This window comes from Manacus candei, unplaced genomic scaffold (assembly GCF_025592945.1).
Source record: "Manacus candei isolate 608988 ecotype Guabito, Panama unplaced genomic scaffold, ASM2559294v1 h1tg000060l, whole genome shotgun sequence".
NCBI classification, from domain to species: domain Eukaryota; kingdom Metazoa; phylum Chordata; class Aves; order Passeriformes; family Pipridae; genus Manacus; species Manacus candei.
This window is the reverse complement of record NW_026138108.1, coordinates 2,252,706-2,273,523: the sequence shown is the minus strand read 5'-3', so window position 1 is coordinate 2,273,523 and position 20,818 is coordinate 2,252,706. Positions and strand designations below refer to the sequence as shown.

At 45.3% G+C, this 20,818-nt stretch overlaps 1 protein-coding gene across 5 annotated transcripts in view; it reads right to left on the bottom strand.

The window, feature by feature from the left end:
• The window catches only part of LOC127478516 (USP6 N-terminal-like protein), a 77,881-nt gene that overhangs the window by 18,850 nt on the left and 38,213 nt on the right, over positions 1-20,818 (bottom strand). For 3 of the 5 annotated variants that reach the window (XM_051804346.1, XM_051804345.1, XM_051804348.1), the window contains 5 exons: positions 13,604-13,895; positions 8,569-8,642; positions 7,962-8,047; positions 7,213-7,252; positions 6,419-6,499 (listed from right to left, as the gene is read on the bottom strand). The exons of the other annotated variants lie outside the window; for them this stretch is intronic. In XM_051804346.1, the coding sequence (XP_051660306.1) occupies positions 6,419-6,499; positions 7,213-7,252; positions 7,962-8,047; positions 8,569-8,634 (273 nt within the window). In that variant the 5' untranslated portion in view covers positions 8,635-8,642; positions 13,604-13,895. The remainder of the gene's footprint in view (positions 1-6,418; positions 6,500-7,212; positions 7,253-7,961; positions 8,048-8,568; positions 8,643-13,603; positions 13,896-20,818) is intronic. 5 annotated transcript variants of the gene reach the window in all.

The window sequence follows — 20,818 nt, the reverse complement described above, 5'->3', positions numbered from 1 at the left end:
GCAAGAGAGGGGGGGCTGCAATTGACAGGGAAGCATTGAGATCCTAGTAGAAGGTTTTCTGGACATGGGCCTGCTGCACTATCTTTGCATCTCTTACACCAAACTGAACATCTGCTCTTGCTACCTTTCCTTTCTGACCCACCTCACACCATTGCCTTTTTTATTTCCAACTTGACTTTTTAAAGCCAACTTTTCACAAAGATATAAGGACCATAACCACAGCTGGCTCGCAGCCTCTGCAGCACAGACCCATGCCCCTCTTTTGTTCCTGTCTGCACAGCAGCACTGTGCCTACCCAGGGCAAAACCCAGCAATGGGCTGAAGAGCCAGGACAAGATGAGGCAAGACAGGAGGTGGAGTTCAAGCAGACAGGCTAGGTGACAGCAAAGAATTAACACCACTATCCCAGCCAAAATAGGTATATAAACCAGCTCTGTAGCAAGCGTCAAGATCACCATGCAGTACTAGTAGAACTAGATGTGTGTGGGAATGCTTTTGCACCCCGTTATGATAAATATTTCAGTATTTCTGCTGTCACAGGAAGTGTCAGTGTAATGTATCCTGATCCTGTAAGTGTAATTCACATTCAACATTCAAAAATCCATTCTCTGCACTTCCCAAATCCTTGCTTTGCCCAAGTGCTGCTTAGCACCAGCTTTGAAGGTCCAATATACAGCCAGGACCAAATCCTACAGAAATCTTTTACCAGATCCTGCCCTCCCCTCTGTCTACCTCAAGGCAACCTCAATAGCAACAAAAGGCAACCTCAGTAGCAAGACACACCCATAGAAGGCCATCATCCTGCTCAACAGCATCCAGCATTTTAAGAGGGACATCACTAATTCGCCATCTGCACATCCAGGGGAGTTGGTTCTGCTCGTCCAAGCTCACGTGAGGAGGTGCTTCTGAGGACAGCAAACCTTCACACCATGCAGGACAGCTTCATCCCCACAGGTGAAAGACCCAGTTCCTGAGAGTCATTAAATCAGGATGAAAGAAGTGCAATGCATCAAGAGACACAAAGGTGAACCACATCCCCAAAGTAGTACTGGCAAGGCACCCATGAAAGCCTGGCTCCTGCAAGCACTCATGCCTTCATGAAGCAAAAGCTGAGATGGGATCAAGAAACTGGAGTATGAACCAATTCTGATAAAAACACCGATTCGGAAAAAATTATTTATTTCCAATGGATTAGGAGAGACTGACTGACAGCTGCCAGGGTAGGTGATGCTTAGCTCTGTGGGAAGAAAATAATTTTGTTTTGAATTCCCAGAGCTGGTATTGCTGTACTTTAATGAGTGCAACCCTCAGTGGCATATAGTAAATGTCTCTAATGATTTTCTTTGCACAAGTGTGGAAGGAACAGGAAAGTTACAAAACATGCTGAGATGACACTGAACTGAAATGCCTTCATGTTATTTATTCAAGGGCTTTCCTCCTCCCACCGCCTCCAGACATGAAAGTGATAAAACCTCGGAGCTGTGAGTCACACAGAGGAAAAATGAGCAACTTTTCTGCACTGTGAAACTTAAAAGGAAAACAGGGAAGTTACCATTACAAGCAGCATTTACGCTGGGACGAAGTGACAGAGGTAAGGCATCAGGTGATGACAATTCCTGTTTCATGTGAGAATCAAAAACAACTCTCAAGGTCACAATCTTTGATCTCTTATGGACTGCTCAGCCCTTATAGATGGGAAGGGAGCAACCAGATCACGTGCTATGCAGACTGACAGACTGACCAACGCAGGGCAGGAAGAATGGACATCACCCCGCTCCACAAATGGAGCTGCTGGTAGTCAAAGTAATAGTTCAAGACACTGTGCAGAAAAGCCATGTCAGCCAAGGACTGAACCCACAGTGTTTAAAACCTGCTGCAGATTTTGTCATAGGATCATCTTCCCTCTCTAGGCTTTAGCATACAAAGGTTGTGGCACAGAGGCCATCACCACCCCATCCTTATCTCTCCCTTCCCCATGTATTTTCTTCCTGGTAATTGGGATGGGGAAGCCTATAGAAGTACAGACCTGAGCTCCATCTTCCTGCATCAGAAATCTCCTCTGAGAAGTACCCAACCAAGTGCTCCAGGTCATTAACTAGAAGAGTGGAGTTACTGCCTTTAAAGACAGAACATGTTTTTGCAGTAAAGACACTGCAGTTAAAAAGGGGTTGGGAGACGTGGGTTGGTTTTTAAAGCAGAATATACACATTGCAGTTCACTTTCACACTTTGCAGTCTGTCACTGTTACCTTCTCAGCCTTGTGCATGGCTCACCAGGAAGAGACTGCAGGAGCAATGCCCAAATCTCGAGTATGCATGATGATATCCCTTTCCCTGAAGTGCAGGGAAGTCCCCCTCCTAAATTCCTTTAGGGCTCAAAGGGTGATCCTTCTGAAGAGGAAAGACTTCTTCACATCCTCTACCAATGATGCACCAGGGGAAATGAGCTATGAAGATTTTCACCACCACCAGCACGACAACCATCACCCCAGAGAAGAGGATTTCTTTTTCGTACCACAAAGCCAGCTGACTGCACAAAGATGACTGACTGATGATGTGGCTGTGCAAGACACCTGGCAGATGGGACATCACTGCATGTGGCTTTTTTTCCATACAGATAATGCTTACTCCCAACTCAGCTGCTGTGCCTGCAGCTGGAGCCTATGCAGCTATGCCAGATGAGGTGCCACCAGGTCTGCAGGGGCTCCAGCAGCAAAGCAGGGGCAAATTTAAATCCTAAAGCTGATGGGCTGTGGGTAGGCATTTACCTTTACTGCCTGGGCTACCTTTGGAGGAGAGAAAAATGCAACCTGCTCCTCTAAAATGGAAAAAAAAAAAAAAGGCAGGTGAAGCCACCCTGCAGCTCCCAGATGCAACCCCTTTTCTTTCCCATAGCATTTGCATGCAGGAGACCTGACTTCAGCCAACCCTGACATGACAAACATCTGCTGGCTCTCCCTGGCATTAGCAGACTATTTGCTCCTGGGGGTCTGTGTCAGTCCATACAGATCCCCAATTCATCCTAAACTGCTTGGCTGGTATGCACTGGATTAAGTGCCCTGCACTCCCATGACCTTAGCAGAGACCAGGCTACCCCCATGCACAAAGGCAGGCTTTGCCTAAAAACCAGACATCTCTGACCAAAGACATCCCTTTTTAATGGTCCCATCCCACATGGACAGCAATAAGACACAGCTTGCAAATGATGCAGATGTCATATCCTCTCCCTACGACCGATACTTCTGGCTGAAATCCATCTATTTCAGGGCTATGATGAATAAATTATCCCACTGTTGGAGCACACACAGCAGAGCCTTTTTTCTCTGCAAAACTGTGCTGCCTGAACTGTTATATTTTTACACGCACCAACCACTTCCTAACCTTCCCAAGCAGAGTCAGGTTGAGATTTAAACCTGGGTTCAAACCAGCAGTGAAGAGGACAAAGACCACTTGACCCTCCCTGTGCTGAACCCCAAGTAACACAATTTAGCACTTCTATGCAAGTTTGACATAGCTTAACTCTGCAAAACAGTGTGGTCCTTTCATGAACTCCTTTATTTTTGTGCCCTTTCCCTTGTGGAAGTGCAGCCAGAAAAAAGCACTATTGCATCATTCTAACCCCACCCATGTGAGGAATTGTGCTGGTGTCACTTTTTGCTGATGTTGCTACTGAAATTAAATCACGTCGCTACAAAATGTGTCGAGAAGAGACATGGAGACAAATCTGAAGTGATAACGAGAACAGGGAGCCTCAGGACATCACTTTAATTAAGATAATCCTATTTGTTTCTCATCCTGAAACAGGTTATGCCAGAAATTATTTTAGGTATGGTCAGGCCATTCTGGGCTAGGAACTGTAAAAGGTCTTCCTCTTTTTTTCACCCTGATTTCCTATAATTTGTGACAGCCACAAGACCCAGACTGCAACCAGCAGCACACAGGGATGCACACTGGCTGCAGGTGAGGGAACAGGAAGCCCAACCTGCTGCTCTCTGGCAATGGCTCATGCCAGGGGTCTGAAAAAGCTGCTTTCTTGCCCATTGATGGGTAACTGCTTTGGAGTCAGCACCCTGGATGGGTACAAAACCTCCCTCCTCCTGTGGACATTTCACAACACAGAGACTGAGACAACAACCTAAGCCCCGATCGAGTACAAAGATGCTGCAAAACCCAGTGGCCTGCTTGGTAAGTCCCTTTTCATCAAGCACTCAATATGATCAGATGTCTGCCAGCTCCAGCATATGAACTGGAACTCAAAAGGTTGGCCCTGAAGTCCAGAAAGTCCTAACCTGGAAAGACAGGTTTCTACATCATTCATGCAGTCAAAGTCAGGGCAATTTCTCTGTGAAACTGCCTGTGATTCCTGCAACAAGATTTTTTTCCTTCTAAAAAAGCACAGTGTATCAAAATGAACATCAAAGGGAAGATTCCTGTCTTCAGTAAGAGGAATTTTTCAAAGACGACATCCTAGTCATTGTTAAAATAACACGGAGCTGCTGTCTTGTGACACTCTGGTTTCTATCATGTCAGCAAAGTGGAAAAGACAAACCTGAAGAAAACGTGCAAGGCAGATGTGTCAGCCTGAGTGCTCAGAGAGGGAACAAAACCAACCCACTCTGCTTTAGAAAAATCAGATCAAGGGCTTGTCAGATTTACTTTACTTAGAAAACGTAGCCATCTCAAGGGCATGACTGTGATCCCAGCATAAGGTCCTTGAAATGCCACAGCTGATTCTGCATCCAGCTGCTGTAACAGGAATATCTGAGCACCTTCCATGCTCCTGACATGAGAGCATGGGGTTGCACATCTAGGTGAAGGGTACAACCTCATTTTACTATTTTTTTAAAAGCACTTTTTTGTGCCTCTCAGGGTCTGTGTGGCTGCTACAGACCTCCCTGCCTGCACTTGTCTTGGCACAAGGCAGCAGGGTGTTAGGCTGGACGGGACTGAAACCAAAGCTCCTTTCTACTCTGGGGTCACCAGACTGCTCCCTTCCCTGCTTGGGGCCAAGCACTGCTTCTCTGTCTGCTGGGAGAGGGGACAGCCATTTCCAGTCCCCCAGCATGAAGACAATGCCATCTCTGTGCCCAAGAGTCATCGACCATTTACAGGCTGTTATAAATAACATCCTTTATTCTACTACAAGAGCTCTGTGATTTTCTGACCCAAAGACCCTCAAACCCCACTTGCCGGTCCAAGCCTTCGCCATCCAGCAGACCTGAGTGATGTCAGCCACAGTGTGCTTAACACACCCACTAACTATTAAAGTAAATCCAAGATAGATGGGGATCGCTACTGCTCTACACCCCTCATGCCAGATTCTGTCTGTCCCCACTGGCTGACTCAGGGAAGCCAAGTTGTGCATCATTACTCGCCCCCAACATCCTCCAGGACCCAAAGGAATTCCCTGCACTCTGCTGGAATTCAGTGGTTTACCCACAAGGCCACTAAACAATTAGTGCTAACTTCTAATTAGGAAAAAAACAAGCCATAGGAGAGCCTCTAATTTTGCCTGTGGAGCAGCACCGATGAACCAAATAATAGGAACCACCCTGAAGTAAACAAAAAGACTTAAAAGTCCCAAGCCCATCTACACCCTAACCCTGCTCTAATGAAGATGATTTTGGTTTTTTTTTTTTTTTTTAAAAAAGGATGAGACTACAGCTGGGTGAACCGGACATCCCTCCTGATGGCTGGGCAAGGAGGATGCTCTGCTTGACATTATCCCTACAGCTATGAAAATATTCTCATCTGAGACATTTCTCTCTGTGTAACCCTATTAACCAAGCCCAAATTTCTCCCAAGGACTCTCAGTAGGAGCTAAAGCAATCCAGATAAACATCCCACTCCTCCTGCTAAACGTGAAGGCTATCTCCATCCTTGATTTTCACACACAGGTGGACACAAATCTAAAACCTAAGTGGCTTTTCACAGGCACAGCTAGGAGCAAAATATGAAATCCAGGTGATGCTCTAGACAAATAATTCTTCCTCCAAGGAGAATTACAAGGAACATCAACTGGACCGTATCAGTCACATCTCCCACATCATTCCCAGGAGGTGGAGACACAGAAGCAATCTGTGGCGTGCACTGCCCTCTGCTCTCACTGGGCAGGGACCCAGCTGGGCACACAAATATCTCTGCTGTGCTCCTGTTTGCACAGGGAAGCAGAAGTGCAAACCCGTCAGCAGCATTTAGGAAACCCTTTTTAAAACCATGTAAGTCAGAACAGGACTTTTCCCCTGACTGGTAACCCAGCAATTTCAAGGAAAGGTTTAAAATATTAAAGACCAATGAGTAGAATTAGGCACCGTTCCAGTGATCTCTGGTTTCTCTATCAACTTTTTGAAAGCCTGACTCATCATAAGGATGCATCAGACCCGCCCTTCCAGACACATGCTCTTTCTTTTCCTCCTTACCTTGTCACTGTTTCTGTATTTGCCCCATTTCTTCAGCATCTTAAGCCACTTGTCCACACGTTCAATTTCCTGCTGTTTTTGCTGGTGGAGGGAAGAGAAGACAAATTTAAGAAAAAAAAGCCCCAGAAGATAACTCCTGAAAACACAAAACTTCGTTCTCTTAGATTTAAACTTCTATGCAAGACTTCACATTAGAGATGGGAATAATCCACTGCTGCTTGCAGAAACTGGTAATTTCAACCCATGGTAATTAAAAGTAGCATTGGTAAAAATGACAAGACACACAGGCTTAACATAGAGAAAGCATTTCCAAGAGGACTATTCCTTGACAATAAAAATACTTGCAGGTTCAGCTAGCCTCAAACTCTATCACTGTATCAGACTGGCAGAAACATGATGCTGCTGAGTCCTTGTTAGTAGGATCCTAACAGAGGACATGCTTTCATCTCAGGGGAGATGAGGATGGAGATGACCTCTTTCCCCTGCACATGCAGTCCCCTTTTCAAGCCACAGCTGCTGAGCACTGTGCCAAAGCAGAGGGAAAAGCCCAAAATTGCTTGAAAAGGTGCTTTTTCAGCTTGGCGTGGAGGAAGAGATGCCTGACCCAGGAAAATAAAAGCTCCAATAGCTGGGCATCATGCAGAGTTCCCACCTCTGGGCAAGCAGCAGTGACCAGTGGGTGCTGGCTGCCTGCTTTGCTCTCATTTGCACACTCATTTCCTCAAAAAACATTCCCTCCCCAGATGGTGTGATAAGGATGCCACATCCATGATGACTGAGCTGGCAGCTCTCACCTTCTCCTCCAAGGCGGTGCGGGTTGGCAGCTCCTGCTCACTGAAAAAGCAAGGGGTCACTGGTTACTTTGTGGGCAAGAAACCCCACTACCCAACAGGAGCTCCTGGGGGGTAATCAAGCACTGGACATAACTGGAAATCCTGGCGTATAGCTCCTCTTCAATACACACATCATTAGCAATTTAAAGTGTGTGGAAGCAGAATTTCTGGACAGCAATTTCTTCAAACCCCACTCCTACACACAGAATGCCTACTATTATAACTTTTGTTCAGATTTGTAATAAATAGTTCTTTTAAGCATTCTTCCCAGGCACAGGGCGTGCATCTAAGTCATCTGTGCCTTGCTTCAGATGGGGATTTCCTAAGGGAACCAAAGATGATCAGATATCTCGTCTCTTCCTATACCTCCCTGAATTGTTAGGTGCAAACACAAGAGCCTCTCCCTCTGTGACAGACTGTGGTCCTTCATGGAGGCACAGGAGCACCAGACTGCACCTTCTAATGCCAGGCTTGTGATAGGAAACCACTTCTGAGCCTCGCCTCAGAGCAGATTCAAAGCATCAGAGTGTTTGAACATGCACAGTTGAGGAAGGAGGCCCATCTCATCTTTCCTCCTGCATTTGGGATTGATCAAGCCAACCCATAGAGTAGCTTATAAGAAGGATGCTGGGCCTGTCATGCTTGGTGCAGAAGGATGGCCCACACACATACACAGGTCAGAGGAGACAGGATTGGGCAGGAGGACTTACTGTAGGAATCCAAACCGGTCTGTGACTTTATACAGGGTGAAATCGGCATCTTCCCAGTGGTCAATCGGAGCTCCTTCCTGTCTGCCCTGAAAACAGAAAGAACATTTGTGAGCTGGTCCCAGCATCAGGAATGACCTCATCCCACCCCCAAAGCCCATATCCCTCTCTCCCTGCATGCTGAAAGGCACAGAGCAAGAAATGCCAAACCTGTGCTAAAGAGACAAATACAACACAGGTAAGAGAAAAACGGTAAGTTCAGCCTATCCAGCATTCCATGCATGCCTCTGCTACAGGCTGGGAAGGGCTGTACATCAGAGAAACCAGTGCTGTCAGGCACAAGCTGTCCTGCTGTTAAGGGAGCACTGAGCATTAGAAGCCCAGCACCTTTCAGGATCTATACTGAGCACACAGGGGATCCTCAAGAAACTCCATGGATGTAGTGAAAGGAGATGTGCAGGCAGAAGAATGCAGGGAGAGCTGGCATGAAGCCTGATGGCATGAGGGTTATTGGGGCAATGTCTGCAGGGAAGCAATTCTTATTTGAAGCATTCCTATCTACTAGTTTCAGCCTTAGCCAGCACGCTGGGGAGAGACTCGAGGCTGGTACCTTCTCATACTTGGCAACGATCTCTGCTTTTTCCTGGGCTATTAAAGACTCTATATCCTTCTTCATATCAGAAGCTGTAAGAAAAAAAAAGGGGGGGGGGAAAGAGATACATAAATGTGTAGACACCATGAGAAATACCTGGAAAAGTGCTAATACAAAACATGTTTGCTGACAACTTTAGTTGCCATCCATATCACAAAGCTAAAATTAGGCTGAGGTTGAAAAGCTGCTGTACAAAGCATTTGCAGGGTTTGCCTGCACACAGCAGGACTGCCAGCTCCCAGCTCCCTGCTCCCTGCACGAGGACACAACCGAATCTGAGCAAGGGGGAGGCTAAAGCCAGGCCACTGCAGGCCACATTACCCAAATCTTTGGACCATTGCAGCTCTCTAATGGATACCAGGAGCCATCCTGACCTTCCTTTAGGAGGAACAAGAAGGATTCTTGTCATTGGACAGCCTACCCCAGCTTCTGGTTGAAGCTGCATCTCAGCAGTGGTGCTTGCCACCAAAATAAGCCAGAGCAGCCAAAGGCGTCACACTTCTGAAGGATGTGATCCTTCTGAAGGGATCTTCTGAAGGATGTGATCATTCCTTGAGGGGAAAAAATCTGGGGGAGATATGATGAGCAAAAGCATCAGCACTCTCCGAGGCTCAGCCTACTTCTCCACACCTTCAGACATCTGCAAGAGATTATTTGTCTCATCTTAACAACTCCTTAATGCAACCTGCTTGTTGCCACATCTTTCAGGCATGATGGAGATGGCTGGGACATCCATCTTTCCCTCATTCTTCATTTTGGAAGCAGTTGCCAGCAGTGTGATAGAAATATTATACCACATGCAATATAATCAGGGCTATCAGGACAGCTCTTCAGTAACCTATTATCAGCCAACAGCACAGGCATGGCACCACTTGACACTAATTTGTACAGACACTGGAAAAAAGCAAATTCTTCAAATTCATGACAGGAATGGGTGTATCTTTCCCCATTACTGACAATCAAAACAGAGCAAGGATGGAAATATTAAAGTGTATTTTGTTCTTTTATTTTTCCAAGTTCTTACTTCAAGCATGAACTTTGCTCAATACATTTTAATCACAGCTTAATTTTTCAAAGTAGCAAGATTTGAGTAACTGTCTCACAGTGTCATCTGATATATCTGCATCTCCTCCTTCTCCTGTGAAGTTTAACTCAAAGGCAATTCCACTCCCCCACTTCTGACACTGTTTTTTTGGTTCTTATGGGGCCACAAAATTCAAATGATGTCCTTTATGTGCTGCTAAAAATACAAATATTCTGCAGGCTGCAGGGAAAAAATAAACTGTACGTCAAATTAAACGGGAAATTTTTCAAGATGTTTACAAAGTGAAAGCTATTCTGAACATCTATGACCACACTCTGTAATAGAATAACCAAAGGAAGAGCAACTTGGAGAGCAGCAAGAACACATATATTTTGGCATCCACCTCTGCAAAAGCCTCTCTGCAGCCAGAAACACCAGACTGGTGCAAATGAGCCAGTTTTGCATCTCATGCCTGGAGTATGCATATTTGTTTTCTCTTTCTACTATAACAGTACAAAAGTCCTAATTTAGGAAAAAACTTGAAAGCAGAGAAAATGGTTGATGGCAGCGGGAAGGATGGAGATGGCAAGTGGTTGCACCAGCCTCATCTGATCACAATACTGCTGCTTTGTGGAGTACAGAGACAGTGCTGTGCTCAGCTAGGTGATTTTCAAAGTACTCTAGAGAGGGAACAGAATATAGCTTAGCTCTGCAATAGTCTATATTGAATATGGATTTTTTTTTTTCATTCTGCACATACTCAAACTCCAGAGTAGTTTGACTCCATGAAGTTATATAGCATTTGCTTGAGGAAAATGACACCTTGTGTACATGGAAACTACTGAGACATTTTGTTTTCTGAAGTGTTTGAGGAAACACATAATTTTTTTCCTTGATATAAACAGGCTTCCCACAAAAAGAAGCAGGCTGTACCTGCCATGCTTCTCCATATACCTATATATGACTGCATACTTTCTTTTTTTTTTGTAATACCACTCAAATTATTTTCTCAAGCCTGACACCCAATTTTCTCCCACCAGTACGGTATTTTCCTAGCAAACAGATTTTTTTTCCACAACAAACACACAAGATGAAGCTGCTATGAACAGGAATGGTAAGAAAATGTGAACAATGCGACAATGGTATTACATAAATTTACTGGGACATCAGCAACAGAAAGCTCCAAGCCATGCACACTTAAATTCAACTGGGAAACAAAGTTATCAAGTAGTTCCTTTTAAAAAGGACAAATTGAAAACACCCACAATCTGTCATCTCACACTAAAACTTGCAGCTTCCAGTTTACAATTTAAGGAAGTAAAAATTAATCTCAGCAAGAGTAAGCCTAAAGATGTTTAATGAAAATGCATATTACTACCTACCTGCATTAAACACTATCGGTAAACCTGAAACAAAATACCAAATTTTTGGATGAAAACAACTTTCCTGAAATTAATTCACCAGCTGGGATCTCAAATATTGGCAGTGGAAAGAAGGTGTCTGCATCAAAAATCCAAGACTTGGTGTATGTTCTCCACAAAGCAGATTTACTGTTATAACCTTCCCCATATTTTTCCAGTCAAATCTGCCGAGCTCCCGTTGCCCCACATGAGGTGGTACCCAGTGGGACCAGCCTGGCTGGGAGCATGGGAACCTCTGCCCAGCAGTCACCCAGGCCATTGCTGCAACCCTGCTCATTGCCCAGATGAAGAACCAAACTTTTCCCATGGCCCAGCAACAGTGCTCTCTGTGACACAGCCCAGGACACACACACATGTCCCCTGTTACCCCCAGTCATGACTCTATCTCTCATGCTTATAAATCCACTAACAATTGCCCTGCCAGTACTTGCATCAAGTGTCACTTGGCAGAAGGGCTTTTGGAAATGAAAATATCAGTGAAATCTCTTTTTAGGAAGCATAGCATAGCAACATGTTCTCAATCTTGGGCTGGATTTGAGGATATTCTGGAATCCAATTTTTGAATTTTTTGTATTGTAAAACAGCATTTACTCAAGCTATTTAAGATTAAGACTATCTCTTTTGGTTTTCTGGCAGGAGATCATTGAAAAAGGAGAAATGGTTTTAGGTGAACGTGTGTTCACATTCTGAATGTGCCCATTTAACTTTAAATAGAGAGTGCTGCTAGAAGAAAAAAAAAGCACATTTTGATACACTGTACTTCACCATCATTCTGGCCTCTATCAGACTGAAACTACTGCTGTGGAATAAAGTAAAAAAGGTATATACTTACTACAACCACATCCACCATTGCTGAAACTCAACAAGTCGCTGTTCCTGTTTCATGTTCTATTTTAAAAGAACATTTTAACACAGCATTTTATGTCTTTAGCCATCTATGTTATAAGCCTACAATTTTTCCTTTAGAGAATAGTTTTAAAGGAAAGGTTTATGCATCTATGCAAATGAAAATGCTTATACAACATCTGCTAAGAGGTGAGACCCTCTAATGACACAACTGCAGTCTGCAACACTTCCCAGCAAAGCACTGCTTTCACTTCTAAAGCCAGTATTAGTTGTAAGGTGACTTGTGCACTTGCACGTCATGGAATAAACCTGGGCATGCAAAGCAGTACAAGGGGCTAAAAATCCCTATCGTGGTTTTTTTAAGCGCATGAAATGCACCTCGACACCCTTCAAACCACACAGACTCATGGCTTGGAGCAAACTGCCCATCCTGGTTGCCTGGTAAAATTTACTGGGCACAGTCAGCAGCTGCAAGCCAAGGGCGGCTGTCACCAGAGGCTCTTCTCCCACACGCTTAAAGCCTTTCAGAAGCAAAGCTGTGGGGTTACACCACTGCACGTACCTACCAAGCACAGCCAAAATGAGCACGGCTTTTGGACTGCTTCAACTGCATCACCATGGCCCGAGGAAACCCTAGAACTTCCCAAGACATCCAGGAGGGGCTGTGGGCTGTTGCAGACAGGCACTGGCATGCATGGCTGTGTGCCCTGTGCCCCAGAGGTGACAAGATGAGGGGGAAGTGATGGCCACAGGCTCCTGACTGCAGGCAGAGCTTCTGCTTCATGAGAACCAGCCCCCACATGAAAGTCAAGCTGCTCCTGAGGTCTTGGTACAACATTGACCAGCATCTCCACCTCCAGTGTTGCAGTGTTGCTGCTGCTGCAGTATTTTTTTTACTAGAAACCCAATTTCTATTCCAAAATGGACAACACACTCAATGTGCTTGCATCGAGCATGTCTGCTGATCCCCATCTGCAGCCCCTCTTTCACTAACAAACCCAGACTGCAAACATCCTGGCCAGGCACTGGTTTCAAAACAACATATCACTGGTCTGTGCATCACCAACCTTAGCCCACACCTGGCACACGCTAGAACCCTGCTACTGGAACGGAAATCAAGACCTGCACTCACAAAGTGAATTATGACTTCAGGAATGAAATTACTATCAAGCAGGATGAACCAAGATACAGGACATCCTGTTTGCATGTTTATTTCCTTGACTACAATCCAAGAGCACACAAGCAAGCTTTTTTGTTTGTTTGAAGAGTATAAGGAACACTAGCTGAATTGCAGGGAGGTTTATGTTTTAACTGTCTTGGAGTCTTGGAAAATGACTGCACATAGATCACTTTAGATGAATCACAGATGTGTTACATAAAATTCAAATGAGCTCCTGTCCTAGTAAACTTGCACTGTATCTGAAACTGCACAGGATGCTGTGCTGGATAAAAACACGGTCACCTCCTACAGCAGAGGTACTGGGAACACCCAAGGGAGAACTGCAACTCACTTTGATGCCATCAGCAATATCCCAACAAATCAGGGGATTCAGCATCACTGCAGATGAGATCCTGCTGATTTATTAGCATGTGTATCCACAGCACACAATGGCTCTCAGGGTGATTCTCATCTGCTCCAGAGCCAGTTTGTGAGTTCAGAGAAGACAGGATGAAAATACAGCCCAGCTCCAAGCTCCCTTACCTGAGCGTTGTATCAGGTGCCGAGATGCATCAGCTCAGCTGGAGTTGTCCACTCCCCTGCGGGCATCTACCTGGCAGGAGCCAGCTGTCCCTGCTGTGGGGTGGTGAGGACCCCCAGCAGCCACAGTGCACTGGTCAGATGCCCTTCAGCTCACTTGTGCTGCCCCAACTCTGTGCAGTGGCTCTCCTCCACCCTCCGCTTCTCTGGCATGTGAGACCTCACTGTAGGTGGCTGGGAGAAAAGGCAAGGCAGGAGGCAATCCACACGCGTGTTCTCTTGTCCCCCAGGCTCACTGCAAAGGAAATAAGAAGTTAGTAAGTTTTACAGGCATGATGAAGGCTCGATCCTTTACCAGAACAGGGTTCTTTCCACATGGAGGAAAAGGCAGGTCCCACTGGAGCAGGCAGAAAGAGCCTGGTGGGGAGGGAACAGCCTGTAACAACAGGGGACCCAATGGCAGAAGGTAAACTATGCTCATCTGCATTGCAAAAAAAACCCCTGGTGTGGTTTTCCTGGCCATTTTCTGGCCTGGTTGAGTGCCAAGGGATAGAGGGGCTTCCTCTGCAGGTCTGAGAATCCAGCACACCTTTGTACCAGCAGGCACGCTGTCCTGGCAACTCAGCAAGCAGAATATGCCCCCAGCCTAAGTCAAAGGCACAGTATTACACCCAACTTCAGCTGATCTAAGAGCATGTTGCCACCAAGAAGGGCTGCAGTGGAGGGGCCAGGCCATTCCTGTGGACTTTGGTCAGGTTAAGATCATCAATACAACATCACTGACTCACATGGCAGAAGAGTTGGCACTGGTCGTGCCACCTGAGCCACTTACCAGCCCTTGCAGCTCCTACCTGATACATCCAAACAGCTAACAGTTCAAAGGACACCAGAGCCCAACATACAGCTATTGTTTATAAAAAACTCCAAGGTTTTAGTTCTCACTTTCAGCAATTCAGAGAAGCAAAGTACTAGTTTCACAAGTGAGAACTCCAGACATCACCCCAAAGCACGATGCTCCGTTTGCAACCAGCAAGCACTGGGAGAGGAAGCACAGCTCACTGTCATGAGCAGCCACTTCAACAATGCCATCTCTCCTCCAAATTCCCACACAAGCACCTGTGAATGGAGCTATCCCCACATTCCTGGGTAGTCCTGTGCTGAATTTCCCTGCTGTCACCCCTCCAGCACCCAGATACAACAACTTGGAGACCCCAGATGCAGAAGACCTTGCACTCTTTCTATCTAGAGGTGGCTACCTTTAAAAACAAACAACCCATAACACAGATTACATTTTATGTAAGTGATCACTGAGTAGGTTATAATGTGGCTTAAATGCATTATAATGCAGATTACACACATTTCCCTCTGTTCTCCCAATTTGCACCAAGTTTTTACAGTACAATGGTAAGCTGTGGTCACAAGATAATGATACTTTGCCACTAGACTATGGCAGTATCAAGAAAACCAAATACATTGGCCAAGTCTTCTAGTTATAGAAATGACTAAAACCACGTAAGATTGCAATTACATGCCATCCCATCCACTCATCACAACCAGCGTGATGGTAGCACTGAGAGTAAATAAAATCTGAACCCTCTCCCCACCATCCTTCTTCCTGTGCTCCCAGTACTTACATCTCACTCTCATTTTCACACACGTTTTTGGTGCTGTGCCTTGGCAGTCAGGTTAAGATCTTCCACCCAAGGATGGAGATGAGAGGAGAGAAGCAAGAGGGCTAATACAGGGATTTGCTCTCCTCCCTGCTTACGCTCAGTAAGCCCAGCCTTAGTGCTTCTGCACAGCTCAGCTGTTGCAATGTCAGAACATGCAGCTTTAGACATAAGCTAAACCCTCCGAGCAGAGTAGTGAGTCTATAAGCAATTCTTTGTCAGCTTCTATTTTTAGACCTCACAGGGAATAAAAGAGCATCCAAACACTTTTTAAGCTCTTTTTAACATGAACTCATCTTCTACATACAACAACAGCAAAAAAAGCCAAATGGAAGACCGCACAAAAATCCCAAGATGCATTAATTATTTTTTTAAAGCATCATTATTTAAATAATTTTTCATTTTAAAAAAAGAAGTAAACTGAAGAATGCAAAAGTCCACATGCTGCTTTGAGAATTGAAGATTAATTTTCTCTCTGCACTCCCTCCTTTTTCCATTCCAGTGGCTATAAAAAGGCCAAAAAAAAGCCAGAGGGAAAACAAAAAAAAACCTCTTTTTTCGGGTGATGCACTGACCTGGAAAGGAACTATATAAACACAGTGCTTAGGAGCTGGCTTCTTCTGTTTGCTTAAGACTGTAAGAGCAGTTTACTTCTCTTTAACTATAAACTAAAGGATGCTACAATGATGGTCATTCTCCACTGGACATGCATTCCTCTTAAAATACTGCATTTTATTCCTTTTGGTAAATGTAGCAACACCAAGGGACACAATACTTTTCCTTTTTACCATCCCCACTGTCATCCTTGCCTCCAGCTATACTTGGCAATTTTGGGTAAGCTAAAGGCTTCTTTTGCTATTTAAAACTTTTCCTGGTTTTAGCTTGGCAGGCACTGTCAGCTAGAGGCCACCCAAACCTAACACGTGCCCGAAGCAGCAGGGTGAGGACACGTGTCCTGGCTGATACCCAAGATGTCACCCTGGGCACAGTGGAGCTAACGATGGTCCCTAGCCAAAACCCAAAGAACAAGGATGCAAACATAAGTTATCATGCTGCCAGCAACCTGTGCTCTCTTTGGCACAGACAGGCAGCACCTTTTTTAAAACACATACAAATAACAAATGTACCATTATATAAAGTCACTGGGACATCCGATGAAATAAAGGAGTAGGAAGTTAAAAATCTACGAATAAGATGCAGCTTGTCCATGAAAAACTTGTCCAAAATAACTATTAAGGGAAATGACTTATAGATATCTAAGCTGAGTTAAAGTGAGATGTATGCTCCTATGCTGACCATGTTGGTCTTGCACTGCTTGCCAGAGCCCCCGGCTGCACCCCATTTTTAGGAGGGGAGGCAGCTTCAGCCATTAGGCTGACGCAGACTAATGCCCAGCCCCTAGGAAAATATGTTTTAAATTACATTCTCTGAGTACCACCCTCATTCCTTCAATCATTTTAACGAGTTTAATCAGCTCACACTGCCTCCAAATACAGAACCCTTGCAGTAAATTATTTGTATTTGGCAGCCTCTGCAGAGGACACTCCCTGATCATTTTGCTGGCAGTCCCCTGGACTTGCATTACTTTCCAACAGCATCTCTGGATGCTAATGGGCGAACTTTTGTTAACTTCTTTTCTACCAAAGCCTCATGCAAGCGTATCCAACAATAGAAAACTTCAGAGAAATAAGAAGTATTTGATCCGACACCAGAAAGGACTGAGAAAATGTCTCCTAAAACTTTTTTACAGCCTTGAACTACATGCTGGCAGTCTTGGATCACCTTCTTGTCTTGCAAGTGCCTTAACATTGCTTCCATGAGGATCTCTTCCATGATCTTTCCAGCCACAGAGGTGAGGCTCATTGGTCTGTAGTTCCCAGGGTGCTCCTTTCTACCCTTCTTAAAAATAGGAGTGATGTTTCCCTTTTTTCCAGTCACCATGGACTTTGCCTGACCACCGTGACTTTTCAAACACGATGGACAGTGGCCTGCCAATCACATCAGCCGGTTCCTTACGGATCCTGAGATGCATCTCATCAGGCCCCACAGACTCGTGCCTAATCACTTCCATCAGGTGGTCTCCAACCTGCTCTTTGCTTACAGTATGAGGGACTTCACTCCCCCAATCTCCCCCTGGAGGTTCAGGGAGTTGAGAGATGTGGGAAGCCCGACTGCCAGTGAAGACCAAGGCAAAGGAATTGTTGAGTACCTCAGCCTCCTCCACATCTTTTGTTACCAGTTCTCTCCTCTCATTATGGTTGTCTCGCCTTTCAGGAAATTTTTCACATAAGAAGTCCTCCCCTCTTCTCTTAGTGGAAAACATGTTCATAAAATCCAACTGAAGTGAAGACTTAAGGCAGAGGTAATATTTCAGCTTACGAAATGGTCAGGTAGGACACCCTGTTAAAAGCAGCTTGCCAGCTTACAAGTCAATATAAAAATAACTCAAAGATTCTCGGGTTCTTTTAATAATGTTGAAATCAACACCTGTGTCATTTGGTCAGGGCTCCAAAATACATTTTACAATTCACACTGTGTTTGGCTGTTACCACTTTACTGTGGTCAGTGTAAAACTAGACCTGCCACTGGGGTTGAAAGATAGACAAGCAATTTCCCAGCCAGGGAAAATTAAACGGTACCAATGTTTTGGAGTAAGCCATATTACTGCAGCAAAAGCTTCTGTACTGAAGTTATCAGTTCAACGAATTGATGCTCAGGGGATTGGTGAAAACACAGCTGGGCAGGTTGGTGCTGGATGCTGGTAAGAGTTAAGTGTGGAAGAAGATGCAAACTTCCCAGTCCCTGGCAAAGCCCTAACACTGGTAGCAGGCAGCTGGTGAGGTGCCATGCCAGGCAGTGTGACAAGGGCTAAACAGCATCAGCTCCCTATCATCAGCACAGCCAAACCAGTGCTCCTGAAACTGTGGCCTGACCCACCCCCAGCTAACCACAACCCCATGCAAGCGTGGCACACATCTCTCTGTGACTGCAGCTGGGAGTGCCCGGTCCCAGAGCAATGCCTTGCACGTCCCCCATGCAGGGATGTAAACAGTTGGTGCCCCTGCATGTGAGCTTGGGGGATAAAATGAGTCTTATCTCCTCCTCCACCAGCCCCATGTTCACCCCAAAGACCCCAACACCACTTTTTTGCTTGCAAACATACCTTCAGCACTTGAGAAATTTCCTAATTAGCTAAACACCACCCTGCAGGCTTGGCAAGGATTGCTGACATCACCACACTGCCATCCCACAGGCTTTACCACAATGGCAGTGCTTTCCCCCAACCCTCAGCAGCGAGGTCAAGCCCCCAGAATGCACGCCTCCATCAGGGAGATGGCAGAACACTGCCACACTTCGTGGCATGTACCACCACGTAATAGTGTATACCACTAGCATCCCTAGGGCACCTCAAATCAGTGTGAACCACAAATTCAGATTTGCCAGCTCAGTGTCCTCCTCACCCCTGGCTTGGAAACCACCTGTGATGTTGTGATCATCATGGGGAGGCATGAATTCAGCTTTGTTTATGAGGGGAGAACACTACCCTGAGAACATTATCTGGCTCAATCCTTATTTAACACCATAAAGGAATCAGAGGTGAAAGAGCAGCAAAATGAATGGCCTGAGCCAGCCCCCTGTTTGGAATCCAGCTCCATGTGGTGCATGGAGAGCCCCAAGCAGGTCCAGCGTGAACCTGAATCTGCAGGTGCCTGCCACCGTGAAGCCCAGGACCCAAGGGGATGTACAACTGAGAGAGCCAGGTGACATGAGCAGACATCAAACTAGATGCCATATTTGCATTTCTAGATTTTACAGAGGCATTCAGCAGCACCTTTAATCAAACATGCTTGTGGAAGCAACACAAGGAACTCCAGAAAAACCCATGCTCAGAACCACAGTGGATTACCTACATTTACTGTTTTGCATGTCCTCAGCATTTCTGATCTGCATAATGGACTGCAATGGAAGTGGGATAAAAACAAGTCAAAGGGGACCACAGCAGGCTCAAGTCTATTAACGGACATGATTGAGAAGGGTTTCTCCAGTGAAAGCTGGAGCTTGCTTTGGGAAAGTTACAGTTAAAAAGTTAAAAAACCTCTTCTTGGACAAGATAAAAAGCAGAGGGAGAAGTTTAAGTACATGAGAACTTGTGACAGTGATATAAAGACAAGCATTTGGTACGATGGAGAGCCATGTAAGGCTGTCCAGAAAAGCAGCAGGAAATTATGTTCTCCCCAGGAAATAACCAAACACAACTCAAGTGTCACCTTCATTTCAAGATGCAGTCTTAGCTGAAGACATGCTCAGCTAAAGAAAAAAACCCAAAACTATTCTGAACTGGAATGATACATTTGTCTTAAAAATGTTTTAATGTTCACCCAACAAAGCAACAACTAGACAGTTCACTTAAAACAGTTCCCTTATAAATAAAAAATTTCAGTTAACTGCTACAAAAGGCATTTTCAAGCAGAATGATCATTTCCTCAGCAGCTTGGGAAATGAATCTTCCTGTTCAAAAATCAAAACCTGGGAGAGTTGAATGCATCCTACTAAAGGATAGCTGAACTCTGCACTGTGCAAAAAAGCTTGGAAAAGGGAAGTTGCCAATAAATAAGCATCTGAGGGTAGTGGAGTGCCTTTTGATAGGAAAGGCACTTTTTTTCCTGACATAAAGAATGGGTCCAACACAAAGAGTAAGATCCCTGCTTGAGTTAGAACACGCCTGCAGGACTTCAGACAAAACTTCAAAATTGAATAGCAAATGCAGGGGAGCTTTTTGCATTGCTTTTTACACAACCTCGAGTCTTTACATAGGAAGAATCTTTCCAGAGAACAGAGATCAGAGCTGGTTCACTCTTTATCATCACTGTCAGTTGAGTAGAGAAGGGCCTCTGTGAGTTCTCCCTTTAATTTAAAGCACAGTTGCTTAAGTTTTGTCCTGAGTACAAACCAAGGAGTTCAACTCCCCAGTTCCCATTTGCCACGTAAGCCTGGACCTGGATTCCCATCTTGGCTCACTGGTCACAGACCTTTCTTTAGCATCTGCTTCACACAGGTGCACAGCTGCAGCAAAACAAAAGCTTTGCCTCTCCCACCCATTCCAAGCAGCCTCTCGTTATGGATATCTCCTCTCCTAGGACCTGCTAGATGAGTCTATGCACTAAATCTCTTTTGCAGCAGTAAAGCCTGTGCTGCCCTAGAGCTATTACATGTTTCTCCCACTTCCTTCCATTGACTACAAACAAAAGCTTGTACTGTTGCTCACCGTTATCAGAAAATATTTGCTTTCCCAGATTGTTTCTGCCCTCCCTGTTTTGGAAGGGTTTTCAGCAGAGTAACAGGCTCACTCCCAACAATAAGCAGCAGGGGGTGATTTGAGACAGAGGCCCTTCAGAGCCCACCCAGGAAATCCAGCCTGGACCCAGGCACAGCCTGGTCCTCCCCTTCCCAGCCCTGCTGGGGACTGCACACTCCAGTACTGGCTCCATCACCTTACAGGTCCTGAGAAGGAGACCACGTTCCAGCAGCATGGCTTGAAGAGACCCGG